This window comes from Miniopterus schreibersii (genome assembly GCF_964146895.1).
Source record: "Miniopterus schreibersii genome assembly, chromosome: 9".
Lineage (NCBI taxonomy): Eukaryota > Metazoa > Chordata > Mammalia > Chiroptera > Miniopteridae > Miniopterus > Miniopterus schreibersii.
In genome coordinates this window covers 45,741,096-45,759,508 of record NC_138118.1, presented here as the reverse complement: position 1 = coordinate 45,759,508, position 18,413 = coordinate 45,741,096, and the positions used below count along the sequence as shown (strand labels likewise).

The 18,413-nt window shown below is 37.9% G+C and overlaps 1 protein-coding gene across 2 annotated transcripts in view; it reads right to left on the bottom strand.

Annotated features, from left to right (window-relative positions):
- The window catches only part of RELN (reelin), a 484,957-nt gene that overhangs the window by 63,263 nt on the left and 403,281 nt on the right, over window positions 1–18,413 (bottom strand). For both annotated transcript variants that reach the window (XM_081147442.1, XM_081147441.1), the window contains exons 35-41: window positions 14,902–15,042; window positions 14,618–14,795; window positions 11,307–11,391; window positions 10,294–10,476; window positions 8,240–8,411; window positions 8,036–8,138; window positions 6,084–6,313 (exon numbers count right to left, since the gene is read on the bottom strand). In XM_081147442.1, coding sequence (XP_081003568.1) covers window positions 6,084–6,313; window positions 8,036–8,138; window positions 8,240–8,411; window positions 10,294–10,476; window positions 11,307–11,391; window positions 14,618–14,795; window positions 14,902–15,042 — 1,092 coding nt within the window. The remainder of the gene's footprint in view (window positions 1–6,083; window positions 6,314–8,035; window positions 8,139–8,239; window positions 8,412–10,293; window positions 10,477–11,306; window positions 11,392–14,617; window positions 14,796–14,901; window positions 15,043–18,413) is intronic.

The following is an 18,413-nucleotide window of genomic DNA, read 5'->3' as shown; positions in this document are numbered from 1 at the left end:
TGAATCGGAAAATATAATTCAACGTGTTGGGAACACTAACTCCATTCCTCAATAAGGTTCTTGCTTTCTGTAAGCCCTTCCCAGTTTTACCACCATCTCAAAATTCCAACTAATGTTTTCAAGATTCATCCATGAATGAAATATCAGAATTTCATTCCTTTTTATGACTGAGTAATATCCCATTGTATGGGTATACCAACTTTATTTATCCATTTACTGGTTCATGGACATTTGTTTGTTTCTACCTTGTAGCTATTGTGAACAGTGCTTCTATGAACATTCATGAGAAAGTATTTGCTTAAGTACCTATTTTCAATTCTTCTGGGTAAAGTAGTAAAATTGCTGGCTCATACAGCAAATAACTAGTCCTTCAATTTCTCTCTTTTCCATAATTTTTATGGAAATTTCCATTATTAAAGTTATCAAAGGTGTAGGTATTTAAAAGCATACTTATTTTCCCTATCTGCTGTGAACTCCTAGAAGCCAATCTCCATGCCTCTTTCTTCTTTGCACTCATTCATAGTGCCCTGTGCAGTGTTTTATATACAGTGGATGTTCAATAAATGTTTGCTGTATGATATTTGTTGTGAAAAGCCTTAAGAGCCATACTAAGATGTTTTGGATTTTATTCTATTGGCAAGAGAGAGCCCCAGTAGATTATTTTAAAGAGAGGAGTGAAAAAATCAAATTTATTTTTAGACAGATGTCTCTTATTTCTTAATTTCTTTTTAAATCAAAGGCAATTTTCCTTTTTATTTGTAAGTAAATCATCTTATATTATTGATGAAAAGTTATACCCCTTGGAAATAATCTACATATTTAGGTAGGAGTCCAGAAATAGTTTATTTTATTATGTACAAAATTCAGTTCAAAGAAGATGGATTTATTTTAGAGGGGACAGATAAAGAGATGGCATGTATATTCATTTTTGTACCTTATGAATCTGTCCAATTCTCAATTATCATGAAAACCAAATTCAGAATAATTTTAAAACAGAAATTAGAAGTCAATATTAGAAGCCTTTGTTTCTAAAGTTTAGTAGAGAGTAAAGCAGATGGAATCAACTTCCCACATATAATTTTAACCTTAATTTCATTGTTAATATCAAGCCTCTATATTAAGCTGCCCCCAAAATGCCAGTTCATAATTAAATTTTATTTTCAAATACTTGTCAGAGTTTAGTCTTGGCAAGAAGCACTTCCTACCTTTTGAACTTTCAGACTGCTGAGCTGAGGGAAATGGCTGGAGTGTTTCTTTGAACAAAAGCTTGCATGGATTTTTTTGAACTTCTTATTTATTCAAGTGTTCTGAATACAAATGAACCACCTTGGTTGGATATTTATTATTGTTCACCTGCCTTGACACAGAAACTGCAAGTGCTGTGATAAATGGGCTGAAGGGTCTGGTCTCACTGTGGCTGCCTTCTGCTGAAATCTTATTTTGAAAATCTCTCACTGCCACTCTCCCTGGTGAATGTCAGCGTCTGTTCTCCCAAGCCAGTGGTATTCAAAAGGACCTGTTCTTTAAATGTAAACTTAAAATTTCAAGCACACAACAGTGCTTTCATTAAATAGGGGTTTTGGTTGACTCATTATGAAACTGTATAAAGCAAAAGCAATTAGGAGTTTTAAAGACAAAAGGACTCTAGACGAAAAGGACACAAAGGTGATGTGAATAAAATTCAATGGAAGTTCAACACTTACGCTTCAAATGTGAACTGACTACATATGGAGGCAAAAGTGGTCATTTCTGCATCTGAAAATATTTAAAATAATTTTTATGGTGCCCATTGTCCAGTAAATGCACAGAAAGGAGTAATTTAGCCATGGGTCATATATATATTTTTTAGCATCTAGCACTTGTGCCATTATTATGTACTGTGCTGAATACAGTCCAAGGGATGGCTGACTGAGTTGGAGAAAATTTAACTTTTGCCTTCCAGCAATTCATGCCTGTGTGGGTTTTTAAAAAGAGTGTTAATTCTTTTCCAGAAACAAGGACTAGACAACACTATGAAGGCACATTCTTCTCTTTGCAGAAATGGTTGAAGGCAGTTGGAAAGATAGGTTCATACCATTGTGGGAGTGGGCATGCCTCCTCAACAGATTTACTTTCTTTTCATAGAAACAGAAATGACATGGAATACAAATAACATGACGGTCTAAGTTCTGTGCTTTTATAATTGAAGAAGGTATATTTTAAACAGACACTCAAAAGCAGTTGGTGAACATACTGATGTCTACATTTCTCTTGTTCAAATTTCCAAATTACATTGCCATGCCTTATGTGCAAACACAGGCTCGTGGACATGACCAAATGCTTAGTGAGGAGGCACCAGGGTGCCACAGCACTGCCTTGGCGTGGGTCTCCTCACTCAGATCCTCTGATGGGCAGATCTTTGTGACCTTATTTCGCACTCCTTTAAATAGTATTCTTTCCATGTGGGAACTTGCTGAAGCAAGTCTCAGTTGTCAAGGCAACCTAAAGTCATGGCCTACAACCTGTATGTAGGGTAGTTTTCTATTTAATACTTAGCTGGGCAATTAGAGGAAGTTAAAGGTCCATTAAGGAAATAATCCAGAGCTTCTCAGTAATAACATAATGGTCATAGTATTGGTTACAGGTGCCTAAGTGATTGGCTCTCCGGGCCTTTTCCCTGCCTACACTACCCATAAGCAGGGATTTGGGGCAGCGGTGCTTCTGTTGGAATACTTGGCTTTCTGGTCATGGCTGATTGGTTCGGATTTTCTTTTCTAGAAATGTGGAATCATGAGCTCCAGAAAATGAGAGCCGTGGTTGCTGAATGATATTAATATCTGCATGATAAAAATGAGGATCACAACTTCTGTTGCTAGTGGCCTTGCACTTCCTGAGTGGGGTCCGTGTTATTCCCCAGTACGTTACCCACAAGTTCTTCCACTTTTTAATGTTTCTTTATATTTCTTGCAACATAGAATCTTAAATAATACAACTGATTTTGGATAAAAAATTTTTCCTGAGCTACCTCGCCCAATTTTTTAACAGACAAGCTCATCCTCCCTACCCCAATCCCCCCGGCACTATAGCAGTGCTCTGGTTGTACTGGTTAAATCCTCAGCTCTACCTGTTCCTACAGTCTCCAGAGACTCTCCCTGCCTCCTCACCTGTCTCTTCTAAAGATCCTTGAGGCTATTTTGCTTAGTGATTTTTTTTTTTTTTTTAAAAAAAAACAGTTAGACTGTCTATTAGAATAATATCCTGTTGTAAATAGCAAGAATTAATAAATAACATATTCAACAACAAAATATTAAAGCTCTTAAAAATTAAATTATAAAATTATGCTGCTTATATGAAACTGAGTCAGTAAATTTATGTTCAAAGAGAATGCAGGCTTGAAAATTCCCTTTAACCCGTTTGGAAAAATACTAGTAGTTTTGCTTGAACACCCAAGACTTCTAATTAGTGCTGAGTTTCACATTGGGAATCTAAATCTATTTCCCTCTTGAAAGAATAGTATTAATACTTTCTTCTTTTTTTGACATACCCTGAAAGAATAAGTTCTTTATTTTGAGGGAAAACACAAATTTTGAGGGAGGCTGCTCTGTTGACTTCCTCTCTCTTTTTAAAAACTTTATTGTTGACACTATTACAGATGTCCCCCATTTCCGTCCCCCTTTCCCCACTTCCACCCAGCCCCCACACCTCTCCCTTGGCCCTCACCAAACTATTGTCTGTGTCCACGGGCTATGCATATATGTTTATTAGCTAACCCCTTTACCTTCCTTTACCTTACCTCCACCCTCCTCCCCTCTGACATTTGTCAGTCTGTTCCATGTATCCATGCCTCTGGTTCTATTTTGTTCATTAGTTTATTTTGTTCATTAGATTCCACATATAAGGGAGATCATACGGCATTTGTCTTTCTCTGCCTTGCTTATTACACTTAGTATAATAATCTCCAGGTCCATCCATGCTTTTTTTTTTTTTTTTTTTTTTTACAGCTGCATAGTATTCCATGGTGTAAATGTACCACAGCTTTTTTATCCACTCATCTGCTGATGGGCACTTGGGCTGTTTCCAGATCTTTGCTATCATAAATAATGCTGCTATGAACATAGGGGTGCATAGAGTCTTTCTGATTGGTGTTTTGGGATTCTTAGGATATATATCCAGAAGTGGGATTGCTAGGTCCATAACAAAAGGCAGTTCCATTTTTAATTTTTTGAGGAAACTCCATACTGTTTTCCATAGTGGCTGCAACAGTCTGCATTCCCACCAGCAGTGTACTAGGGTGCCCTTTTCTCCACATTCTTGCCACCACTTGTTGTTTGTTGATTTATTGATAGTAGCCATTCTACAGGTGTGAGGTGATACCTCATTGTAGTATTAATCTGGAATCCCCTGATTAGTGACCTTGAGCGTTTTTTCATATGTCTATTGCCCATCCGTATGTACTCTTTGGAGAAGTGTCTATTCAGGTCCTTTGCCTATTTTTTAATTGGATTGTTTGTTTCCCTGGTGTTGAGTTGTATTAGTACTTTATATATTTTGGAGATTAACTTTATATATTTTGGAGATGAATAATTGGTGAATATGTTCTCCCATATGGTGGATTCCCTTTTTGTTTTGTTGATGGCTTCTTTTGCTGTGCAGAAGCTTTTTAGTTTTGATATAGTCCCATTTGTTTATTTTTTCCTGTGTTTCCCTTGCCCTCAGAAACTTATAGGCAAAAATATTGCTCTGAAAGATGTCTGAGATTTTACTGCTTGTTTTCGTCTAGGATTTTTATGGTTTCATGACTTACATTTAAGTCTTTTATCCATTTTGAGTTTATTCTTGTGTATGGTGTAAATTGATGGTCTACTGAATTTTTTTGCATGTACCTGTCCATTTTTTCCAATCCCATTTATTGAAGAGACTGTTTTTACTCCATTGTATGTTCTTGCCTCTTTTGTCAAATATTGAGTGTAATGGCATGGGTTGATTTTTGGGTGCTCTGTTCTGTTCCATTGATCTATATGCCTCCTCTTGTGCCAATACTGTTTCACTTGCTCACAACTGTAAACCTACTTTTGCCCCACCTTGTATATATAACAAGAATGCTGACAGAGGGTGCTGGCTGGTGTGGCTCAGTTGGTTGGAGCATCGTCCTGTACACCAATAGGTTGTGGGTTTGATTCCAGGTCAGGGCACATACCCAGGTTTTGGGTTTGATACCTGGTTGGAGAGCATATATATGGGAGGCAACCCATATGGGAGGCAACCAAGAGATGTTTCTTTCTCTCTCTCTCTCCCTTCCTCTCTCTCTCAAATCATTAAAAACATATTCTCAGGTGAGGATTAAAAACAACAACAAAGAATGCTGACAGAGATTGAAAAAGTAGAAATACCTGAGGAAACAGTGCTGACAATTTTTTTGATGAGACACCAGAACATTCTGTGGGCTTCTATCCTCATACGTCTTTTTCCAGCATAAGAAACATAGGTAAATATTTGAAAGTCATAAAATTCTAACTGCATTTATATTGTGATGGAGGAGGGAATGGGGAAGGGTTACAACATTAGGGGAAAATCATATTTCTGTTGTTTCCTAATTGATCTAATAAAGAACCATGAGGATATGAGCCCTCTGACAGAGTACCATCCCTGGTGTGCTCTTTTATTATTTTTTAAAGTGTGTTTTTAAAAAAATTGATTTCAGAGAGAGGAAGGAAGAGGGAGAGATAGACACATCAATGATGAGTAGAGTCATTGATCAGCTGCCTCCTGCATGTCCCCTGCTGGGGATCAAGCCTGCAACCCAGGCATGTGCCCTGACCGGGAATTGAATCACCACCTCCTGGATCATAGATTGATGCTCAACTGCTGAGCCATGCTGGTCAGGCCCTGGTGTGCTCTTTTAAATCTATCTTTAAACCATAAGTTAGTAGTATGTTAGCTCAGTCTCCCATGTTTTAAACATATATCAGTCTGTTTCAAGTGAAGAACTGAAGAAGAAATGTAAGGTGGAAATTTCCCCCTGATAAAGTCGAGGAGAAAGGATGATGTCAGGAAGAAAACTGTCAAATGAGAAATAAATGTGGCATGGAGCAGCAGGGCCTTACCCGCAAAGGTGCAGCTTCCCAAAGTGCACCACCTCTCTTCTCCAGCCCTGGGTGGTCCCTGCATAGTAGGTGCTGCTTGGGTGGTGCTCAGTGGAGCACAAGGAGCTGACCTGGCTGCTGCTGTGGGAGCAGAGGGGGAGCAGCAGGTGCCAGGTTGCCCCAAAGTCCCTTGAAAATTCCAGTCTTACTGGGTCAGCAGATGAACTATCAGTTGAACAGCCAACGTTGATCTTGGGGAAGAAAAAAAAATGAATCAATTTACCTCCAAGCAACAAGCCTTGTAATGATTCCCCATTTCATTATTTCCTTGAGTCCATTTCCTAGGAACTGTCCTGCTGAAATATTTAACACTATGAAACTCTGTTTTGCTTGAGCAATATCATATATTACCTTTAAATAATACTTTTTCATAAAGAAACTCCACTGGTCTCATGAAAAATTTATTTTTCCTCATTTTATAAAAAACTAAGAAGAGGGTAGGGCAGAGGCTGGCACAGAATTCCAAATCTTACCTTTGGCCTATTTTCATAACCAAGCCAAACCAATAGTAATAGTAATGACAAGACTATTTCCCTAATTCCAACCATTAGTTTTTTCTAGTCTGCTAGACAGAAAGACCTTCTATTTTCCTTCTCGTGACACCTTTGAAATACATGCAATCCCACTTTTGCACGAGGAGAATCTTAAACATGTATTTAATGTTAAAATACCATTTCCCTGGCACAGGGAGAGCATTCTCAGAAAGACCTTTTTAACCATTAAGGAAATAACTGCTCCATTCCTTTTCCCATGTTTTCAAGTAAATTAAACTAAAACTTAATTAAATATGTGTATGCGATTTTATCTTCTGAAATCTTTCCCTCATCCCATTGTTATTAACATTTTCTTGCTATCATAGCAACTGGATATATTTATATTTATATAATTTATTGATAGTTGTTGAACTTGCTTCTCTTACCTCTGGAGAATAAACTATTGAGATTTGATACCCTTTTAAACTCTAGGCATTTGTTTCTACCTGTATTCTTTTGACAATAGAACTCTTAAGAGCCAGAGGTGCTACTTTTTATTAACATTTAAAGGATAAGAGTTAGAAAACATAACAGAAAGTTATTTAAGTAACTTAAAATAAAATTAGAAAATATTATAAAAAGAATAGATACAGAACAATTTCTTCACTAAGGCATCATTTGGTCCCAGACCTTTGAGATGTAAAAGACACCTCTAATTTAGAGAATATAGAAAGAGTTACTCTAAAACAAATATTCAAAACTGTGTTGATGCAATTAGACTTTTTTTAAGTAAGTGTGCCCAATGGTTGGTATGGACTTGATAAGACACGAGCATCTTTGGACGTTAGTACTACTGAACATTGGCATAATGCACCTTTGGTTCTGCTAATTTTATCTAAGTTTTTGAAATACATAAAGTGTTTTTTTATACATTATTAATTGCTTTCTTGAAAAATATAGAGTTCATGAGTATTAATGAAATACCCACAGAAAATATATTTGAAATTATAAAAACAATGCAGTATTATTTTAGCTATAAAATTCATGACACCATGGTAAATATTATACAAATGTGCTGATGATATAGACTGTAGTTACATTGACTTGGGCCCTAAATAACACATAAAAATTGTGAAAATAATAATACTAGAATAGTATGGTTCTTTTTATATTTATAGCACTTAAAATAATTTATTTCAACAACTTCCCATTGTAATAGATATGAGATTATGTTATAAATAAAAGACAAAAATTCAGAAATAAACCTTAGTATGACAATTTGTTCCACTAATAAAAGTGAGTTATGATGTAATACCTGTTTTGTCCTTTTATAAAAATAGAAAGCCATAATGCATGAAATTATCTGAGATTTTTTTTCTTTTTTCCTAGGCTTTGTTCAAGATGAAATTTAAAGCATTTCTGATAGAACAAGACAAGTACCTCAAATTGTATGATGGTGTTCTCGTTCACACCGAGGTCACGAGTGGTAATGGAATGCTCACCAACTTCATTTGAAACAAACACCATAGCTGAATCTTCCTCTCTGTTATACAAAAAACAACAAGGAATTGATTTAGGCAAAAGTTCATTGTGATTTGTATACAAGCAGTTGTTTTATTTTTAGTTTCTGAATTAAATACTTACGGTGCCCCCTTTGAAGAATATGGGCAATAAAGACCAATGTTACCACCAGGATAGAAAAACCAATTGTCTTCTCTGGGCCCAAAGTCAAATGTATCCAGAAGCATCACAGGGTTGTTTAAATTATTTCCATCAATAATGAAGTCATCAATAATCCAGATTTCTTCTTTCTTACCTAAGGCATTTTTGGATAAAGAAAGTTTTTCCAATGGCGAAAATCAGATGGATATTTTGCTCATGGAAGAAAGTAAAGGACAGAAGGAACTTTGTACCAACAGGTTAAACATATGCCTCTAGACAAAGAAACACTAACTATACAACAATGTATTTACAGTGATTATAGTAACAGTGTAAAACAAATTAAGCTTTCAATCATATTAAATTGACACAGGATGGAACAGCCTTATTAATTCAAGAAAGATGTGACAAACAGCTTGTGAAAGTGTGGCACCTTTTTCATCACAGTGGTGCTACAAACCTTCCCACCACAAGAGTGAGCTTTGAGTTTGTTTTTGTGGTTTTGGGAATATACAAGACATCTGGTTCTGTGAGGATGGGCAGTCAGCCTGCAGACTTAGAACGGAGGTACACTAACTAGTCTATCCAAGGAGCAACTCATGACCTTTAGAGTTAACCCATGGTTTAGCATCATGCTTTTGTCAGGCTGAAGGGCCATGGCTATTAAAACATTGCCTGATGTATAATTTTATTTAATTGTTAAAAACTACACAGAATAAAATAGTCTGTTATATACTTAATTTTTTTCTTAATGCTTTCCAAAACATCTATGTTTATTTAAAGATATGTGGAAATATACAGAAAACTAGTAAAAATCACTGCTTTGGCTGTCATAAAATTTGATTTATGACTTGGGCTGGGTGTTTAGGAAGATATTACTAAGTAGATAATCAGGGCAAACCCAGGCTACTTTTGCAAAATTGAACTGAAAACAGGATGATGAGACCATGCCAAGCAGCGACATCCAGATTTCCCAAGATTGCTTTTTCACTGATTCCTACTTTTAGTACATTTCTTACAAAATATAAAAAAGGAGCTGTAAACAGGAGCCCATAAAAGTAACCTGATGATTTAAATGGTCTTCTCTCTTTTTCTCTCTCTCACTTTGGAAGCAGTTGGTAAAAACAATAAAGAAAAATCAGGTAAGCACATTGGAAACAAAACAAAGACAATATCCTTTGGATGGTGAAACTGTTTGCATTCCTCTGTGAATTTTTATCTGGTCCAAATATAGAAGATTATATTTAATATAATATAAAAGGGCCAAAACATAAAAGATTATGCTTTCTGTTCACAATAAGTTAAAAGTACTTATTTTGACTTACTAGTTATAAAGGAAATAGGTTAGATTTTAGAGATGGCAGTACATTTTTTATTTATTTCGGTGTTACCTCTGCAAAGAATCTGCTTAATGTGGTATCTCTGTGCTTACATAGGCCATTAAATGCATAATTTGGTAGATTCTGGTCCTTTATAATCAGCAGTTAATAGAAATATAGGATGTGATAAAACATTAAAAATTTGCAAAATCATTTTCTTTAACCATTTGAAAATGCTATTAAATTATACATTCACTTTGCCTTATCAACTGAAACAAGTGTATGTGCTAAGAATATTTTATCCACCTAAGGCACTATCTGCTTGGTGTAAGCCCTCTCACTTTGTCATGGCATTTTGCTATAATGTTCTATCTCACTAATGAAATGCCACACTCAGAAGAACTAAGTGAATTCAGCAAAAATGTAGTTACAATTGATGACTGCCTAATGGTAATACTGAATTATTTTTTAAAACCGTAGACCTGTGACAAGATGCAGCTATATTCACATCATCAAGAGGATTTATAAGTCAAATATGAAGAGATGATAAAGATATATATAAAGTTAAATATTAATTGAGACTACTTAAAAGTGAAACATAAAATGTGTGTGATGAATAGCTAAGTTACTCAGTTGATAAACACTTCCTCCCACCTTAGAAACAAACTTATCAACATGCCACAGTCAGTTTTGGTCATAAGAGAACATGTGCATTTTTACCGTTATTATAAGGCTGCCAGAGTCTGAATCTTGTAGCATTGGTTTGGGCAGTGTATGGCAAAGGAACATTAATGAAAAGTATGTTCATCATTTGAGGGAAATAAAATTCATCCATCAGGTGCCAAGTGATTCCCCCGTTGATGGAGAATTGTAATAGAATAGAGTGAGACCTCTCTGGAGTACCTAGAAAGAAGGTAACACAAACATAAACCACATTGTGCTAAAAGGGGAAACAGTATGATGCTCTTACACTCTTCTTTTGGCATCCATGCATAAGCCAACTTATATTCACATCAAGGCTTTATAGTCCAAATGCTTCGGAGGAAGCTTAAAGTAATGACAGGTCGAATTTTCTCTGTGAATATATCTCAAAAAACACAACAACTCTTGGATTTTCACACAATAGTATCTCCCTCTTTCCCCAGCTATAAACGCACATCTTTCTGTGTTTCATTTAGGAAATATCACATCAAAAATTTTTGATTCTATAGGCATCACAGCTTTACAGAGGGTCAAACATTTAAATCTCAGGATACAAACAAAAATCTACTTGAAAATTTGTTATATCCAAATGGTATTATTTGTCAAGAAAGTTATTTAGTTAATATGAAAGGTCAGAATGACAAAGGGTTGGTTTTTTAAATTCATATCTGTAAAAGAAAATCCAAAATTTCTTTAAGTTAAAATTTTTTAATTTTACAATTCTTACAGCTAGAAAGTAGTAGTGGCAAAAGACTCAGGGACATGATGATAAATTTAACCACCACAGAACTAGTATGATTATTATAACTATATGAAATTATTATAAAATCAGTAACTTTACCCTTATATTAAGATGAATTTTATTATAGAAGAACATTTGTTAACATTTATGTACCCAAATTTGTGTTAGCTCTGCCATATGATAAAATTTATGGACCTCAAATACATTATTTCTTTGTGGATAAGGAATTGTGCATGGGAGAATTTTCTTGAAGGGAAATAATTAAATCATACCCATAGAAATAACCTACCTTTTGCTATAAATCTAAGTGAAAACTGGACATACATGGTATTGGTACAGTCTAGATCTCTTGAAATTAGCATCCTTAGTCCTTCCTGAAAACAAAAACATATATGTTAAGCAATTTTATTTCATTCGAAAAATTATTTTTCTTTGATTTTATACACCATAACTTGGATCAGCTAAATGATAGGTACACACACTTAATGATCATGGAGCCATATTCAGTCCAATTTAAAAGGAAAAATTGAGTTTCCACTTTCTTAAAGGCTTTCATTCCCTGTGTCTGAATGACACAATTTCATTATCTCAACTCTAATCTCAAATCTCACACTTTGCTGTGATTTAGATGATAAGAAGCAGTGCAAAAATGATAGCATTACACATCTACAGGCCTTTTAAAAAAATAGCCTCCTTTGATCACAGCATGCCGTGAGAGGACCAACGAGGAAACAGATGGAAAATGTGCCAAGTGCTCCTGCTGGAAGCTGGGAACTAATAGGTTACCTTTTCAGGGTTCCAAGGAGTCTTAGGAACTTACTATTCCTTTGCACACTGACAACCCCAGGAGGCCCTCATTCAGGCTGACACAACCCCTTCTGGCTGGTCAAGTTAAATAAGGCATAGCTAAGCAAGTCCTCGTGCCCAGACTGTAACCGCTCATGCAGAGAAGCCAAAGACGGAGGAAAATGATCACTTTAGCTTTAGCGATTTTTCCTGCTAATTAACTATTTCTGGTTGCCTGGTATTGACAGCTCCATAGCTTGTTTTCTCCATGTGTTCACAGGACTGCGGTGACAGCCGCTAAAATAAAATTTTACTATGCAAATGTCCTAAGGTCCAAACAGGCCTTTTTGTTTCTCAGCTGTGACTTCTGAATGAAGTAACTCTTTGGTGGTGAAGGGCTCTGTGACACTGAGTGGACACTGTTAACTGATTTTTTAATTATCAATCAATAAATACCAAATGTACTTATGCAAAGCAAATTCTTCCTCTTCTTTATAACATTTATTATAGAGCACATTCCTCAGTAGCTGAAAAGTTTTAAGTAGAACTGATTTTGTAATATTGTCCACACCATGCTGTGTTAAAAAACTGACACCTACTCATTTAAAGCATCTAGCGCTCCCAAGGGGAAGATATTATTGTCATGTTGCAGGTAAAACTGACACTCAGAGGGCCAGTAACAGTTTATAAGCGGTGATGGCAGAGTTTGAACCCAGACATGTCAGATTCTGAAACTTACCCTCCATCCTTCATAAGATACCAGCGTTTTGTTTATCAAATCATCTTTTGGTTTTGGGAGAAGAAATCTACATAATATTACATTTAGAATTTGAGAATTATTTGATAGTGTATGAAAACACAACTGCATTTAAACCCATCCCTGAACTTCACAAAGCATAGATTCAAACTTTCAGGATTGAAGGCTATCATGTAAAAAGCATTACATTTCCAGTTGTTGTTTTTCTATTATCCGAATAACTCACTGCCCTGCTCAGTCTGTGACACTGAATGATTGCGTATTCTTCATGTGTCAATGTCATTACACTCTCCCTCACACACTTACAAGCCTTGGATGTTTTTATTGCTTGATGCATGTGGACGTTGAGGTTATGGGGAAAGGTGTCTTCTTCAGCTTGCAATGAAAAAGCTTGGAGGTGGTTAGTTGATAGATCCAGCTAACAAATACCCCTTGCTAATATCAAGATAAAGGACTATGACTACCCTTCCCCTTTGATTATGGAATATAAGTACAAGTTGTTCCATAAAAGGAACCATTTTACACTTCATTTTGTAGGAGCAATTTTGTTGAAAGTGGGTATGATCTATAATATGAAAGTATCTTTTCTTTATATTTGCAATATCTGTTTTTAGTTCAACACCTGACATTTATAATTATGTGGTAAATCTGTCAGGCCCTGCTTCTGCATATATTCTAGTTCATGGAGATATGTTTCTTTTATCATTCTTTTTCCAGGTTCAGTAATCTATTTGTGCTAAATGTGAGGAATTCCTTTGCATCCAACAAGCTATTTTAATTGTTACAACTCCTGAATCTATAAACACTAAAAAGAGACTATCATTTCCTTTTTCATGAAAGAATGCCTTTCTAGGTCAAACTACAACCTACTGAATGGCACACGCTGAGCCCTCCCTACATCTTGCAGGGCTGATGGATAATATGTCTAATACATATCATGCTTGGCTGCTCTTGCATTTGGGTGGCTAAAACGAAAATATAAAAGACTATGTGTCTTCCTTCTTTATAGGATCTAGGGACCAGGTTAATTCTACTGCTTAACAATTTATTAGGGAAAAATATTTGAATTATGAAAGGTCACAGGACGTCTCCTTTTTTATCCTGTCAACTGCTTCAAACAAAGCAGAAGTGAGCAAGTGGTAATGAGAGCTAAAGCCTTAGACAAGACTAAAAAACCATACACACACACCACCACCACCACCACCACCACCAAAAACCCAGTAGTTCCCACTCTGAAATATTCTACCTCAATTTCTTTGGTCTCTCATAACTGTTAGGGACTTGTAAATCTCAGACCCCTAAGCACTTTTTCTTTCTCATCCAAAACTTGAGAAAATTCTGAATTCAAACAAGGATGAGAGGCAGCACCTATTAACTATAATTGAAAAAGTTCCAGGGTGTCTAATTTTCAAGTGTTAGGTGTTAATCATTAAGGTTATACAGAAGCCCATGCAGATTTTTGTTAAAGATTTCATTTGCACACTTAGATTAGCTGATAGTCCCATGCTGAGAGACTTGATAAAGCATGGATTCACATACAAAGATGTGCCAGCTCAGTACGGAGTTTCATACAACTGCTTGATATTTCTCTAACCAGATATCTAGGATGAAATAAAAAAAATGCTAACAATGCTTCAGAATGCTATTTAACTTGACGTAAATGTTTGGTTTTCTTAGAGTCACAAGATGATTCTATTGGCAGGGAGAAAAAAGCAAGGAAAAGCAAGGACCTTTCATAAAACTATTTTAAAAATATTGCAAGTTAAATAGTCAATAACACATAAAGTGTTATATTCTAGAGGTGAAAATTCTAGAAAATTGCACCTGTATAATTTTTATATCTATAATTCAAGAAGAAAGTAAAAGTGGAGGAAAAACTTCATGCCTAAGTGATCATAAATAATATGCTGAATAGAAGAGGAAACATGGTTTGGTCTAGAAGACAATAATTATATATAAAATACATCATCTGAACAGATTCAGAAATGCATCTGTGTGGAGCAGAGAGTAAAGAAGGAATTTCAGTAGTAGTATGGAGAAGTAGAATCTTATCTGACCCCTTTAAAAATGAGAGATGTTCCAGATTTGATGGTTTCACCATTCAGATTCCCCCTCTCTGCACCATACACTTCCGGCCAAAGGTCGGGATGTAAGTTCCCGTTGAAATCATCTTTAAGAATCGAGGGCAGAGGAATGACAGGAACACAGTAGGCTCCACCAAAGCCCCGGTCACACCTAAGAAAAAAGTGAGTGGAGAAAAGGCATTATCTGTCTTGCGTTCAAGAAGCCATGTTTATTTTTGCATTATAAAAAAGAGAAACTGCCAGTTTTATTAACTTACACGCAACGTCCAGCATCACAGATCCCTCGTCCTGAGCACATCCAAGGGCACCCTGAGGCCAGCACAACATTATCAATGGCCCAGGTGTCGCCTCCCACAGTGTAATTGGCCTGGATCCATCTGAACCGGGTCCTGGGAGATCTAACCAAAGAAAACACATTTAGTTTGACAAGAAACCTTGAAGGCACGAGAACATTTACTTTAATTCTCCTTTTACTTTAAAGGATCTTCCTTCAGGTTCTAGTTCCCTCTTCTTTAAGACATTTGATTTTCATACCAAATATTGGGTACTGTTTCCTCTTACACCACAAACAAGAGAGTATAAAACAGGCTTTAAAAATATTTCACTATTTCTTTCATACAAGAGTCTTCGAACACATGTGTGATGGGAAAGTTATTTTGAACTATGGATCTATTTTGTGTTTGAACTACATGCAGAATTTTAGTTTTTGCTGTCAGGCTTTCACTTTATTCAGAACTGGTAAAGAGGCCTAGGATGACAAACACTAGGAAAAGTTGAAATCTTATGAAGTTCTTGCCATGAGGTCCCTGTTCTACAGGTCCTAAATGGTTTGTGAGATAGTAAATGGAAGCCCTATTGAACTTCTGCCTCTATTCTGGTCCCTGAAGGCGAGGCCTGGAATGATGTATTGCATTTCCTGTCGTCTCCTATTGTATCTGCAGTTAGTTATTCAGAATTAACTGTCAGAGGGCCACTTCATCCAGAAGTGCATGCAGCCTTACCAAACAGCAGCAGCAGGCCCTCCTTTAGGAGGGTGATGTGGCAGAGTGTGCCAGCCAGTTATTTGGAATGTGGAACGCAGTCTACTTTAAGTAGAATTCCAACAGCAAATTTTCAGGTGCTATTGTTTTCCCTACAAAACTTCTTCAATGCAACACAGCTGCCAGCATGGTGGCTCTAAAATGTAAATCTACTCATGTCATCACTCTGCTTGACACCTTTTAAATGGTTCCCCAACACATGCAACATCAAGTCCAAACTGCTTAAGGTGACACCCATGGTCCCTTCATCACCTGCCCTCTTCCCTTGCCTTATCTTCCCCTATTTCTTGCCTCACAGTTATACTCAGACAGCACCAAATCCTTGAATTTCCCCTTGAACTCATGCTTTTTCTGGTCTCTGGGATTTTGTTTTGGCTTTCAACAGCTCACATCCCTCCTGTAGGCCCTCTTCACTTGGGCAAGCCCCACTCACTTATTTAGACTCAGTTCAGACATCAGCCCCTCCAGGAAGCTCTGTCCATTCTCCCCAAACCAAGCTAGATAGTATCCCCCTGTGTTTCAACAATATCCCTAAGTATTACCTGTTATTATTTTATATCATAAACAACTGCTTAGATGTCTGTTATCTTAAATAATGTATTGTGTCCTGGAATCAGCTTATTTGTGTGTCAGAAGCCTAAAACACAATACAGATTCAACAAATGTCTGTTGAATAAAAATAAAATGAATAAATGGGCTACAAGGAAGTATCCTTTAAAACTCTAGGGTCCACAGGACACTATTTTAGGTTGAATACTAAATGCTTTGATTTACTGCATTCTCCACCCTCCCTGCCATCTGTTTGGTTATTTGGAAGATACTTATTTTAAAAATGAAATCTGATGGGCAGCCTTCACGTTGCTGAGGAACAGAAAAGCTCAACCTTGGAGGAAGCGAGATGGCGGTGTAGGTAACAGCTGTACCCGCCGCCTCCCGCAACCACATCAAAATCACAACTAAAATACAGAATCACATCACTCAGAGCCTCCTGAAATCTGGCTGAACAGAAGCCTTACAACCAGGGAACTCAAGAAGCATTGAGACCGGTAGGAGGGGCGGAGACGTGGGCGGATTGGGGCTGAATTACGGAGACACTGTTGTGGGCCCACACCCGGTGTCCCGGTTTAAACCTGGGAGGGAATCTTGGCGGTGGAGGTTTCCCGGAGGAGCAAGGGGTCCCAGCCCCACATCGGGCCCCCAGCCCAGGGCTCCAGGGCTGGGAAGAGAAGTCCCCACAACTTTGGGTTGTGAAACCAGCAGGGACTGTGGCTGAGGGTCACGAGGCTGCGGGAGCCCCAGCAGCTCCTCTTAAAGGGCCCGCGCACAGACTCACTCAGACCTGCTCCCTCTGAGCCCAGCGCCGGGTAGCAGCTTGAAAAGACCTGGGATACTTGGGGAGGAACTAACCTGCCTGAGATTGGGGCAAGAGGTGGAGGGGCAGCTTTCTCCCAGGCAGAAGAGCTGGCAGAGGCCACTGATCCTTTGGCGAGTCCTCCCCCACACAGAGCAGGCAGGCACCATATTTGAATCTCCAGCACCTGACTCACACCTTTGGCCCCGCCCCGTGATTCCCAGAGGCCCTGACCCTCCCCACCTGCAGGCTCATCCAGGCCATTTCCAGTGGCTTTTCTGTGCAAGTGGCCTCAAGCTTAGGACTTTCGTAAAATCTCTCAAACAAGTGGCAGTGTGCCCCATACAGCTTGATAAGTGGCCCCAGGCCTGGCACTAGTGGCAGCCTGCATTGGTTCATAGCTTGGCCTCTCCTGGAAAATGCCAACCCCAGCACAAGTAGCAGCCAACTACGGTTTGCTGTGTAGCTTATGATGGGTGGCCTTGGGCAAGGCACTGGCACAGGCTGACTTTGCACCTCCCAGGAGGCCCCAGAGACAGTGCACCTGGTGGTCAGACTGGACCATGCTGGATTACAACCCTACCACATCCACGAGTGACACACTCAAGGGGCACACTTGGTGAACACTAAAGCTCCACTGAAGTAAATCCTGTTCCATAGGGGTGTCTCCAGCACAGCAGCTCTCTGGCTGTAGTTGCAACTGGTCCTCACAGCCAATTGGCCTGGGGGTCAATTCTTCCCAGTGGCGCCAAAAACAACCAAGGCTCAGTTACAACAGGACTGTGCACACAGCCCACACAGGGATGCACCTAGAAGGCCCAGCTCAGGTGACTGGGAAGGCTGAGCCCCTGGCCCTACAAGACACCTACTACACAAAGCCGCTCTACAAATTCCAGGAGACATAGCAGCTCTACCTAATACATAGAAACAAACACCTACCTGGAAGCAGCCAAAATGTGGAGGCAAAGAAACATGTCACAAAGAAAGAACAGAAGAAATCTCTAGAAGAGGAACTAAATGAAATAGATCCAAGCAAGCTAACAGATACAGAGTTCAGACTTTTGTTTATAAGGATGCTGAACCATATTAGTAAGAGTATTACGAAAACAACTGAGAAAATCAAGGACATAATAAAGTACCAATTTGAAAGGAAGGCCACACAAACAAATGAAGAATAATTTACAGGGAATCAACAGTAGAGTAGAGGACGCTGAGAAGCAAATCATCAATTTGGAACATGAGGAAACAAAAAACACCCAACCAGAAGAACAAAAAGAAAAAAGAATCCAGAAATATGAAAATAGTATAAGGAGCCTCTGGGACAACTTCAAGAGGCCCAACATTTGTATTTTTGGGGTGCCAGAAGGAGAGGAAAGAG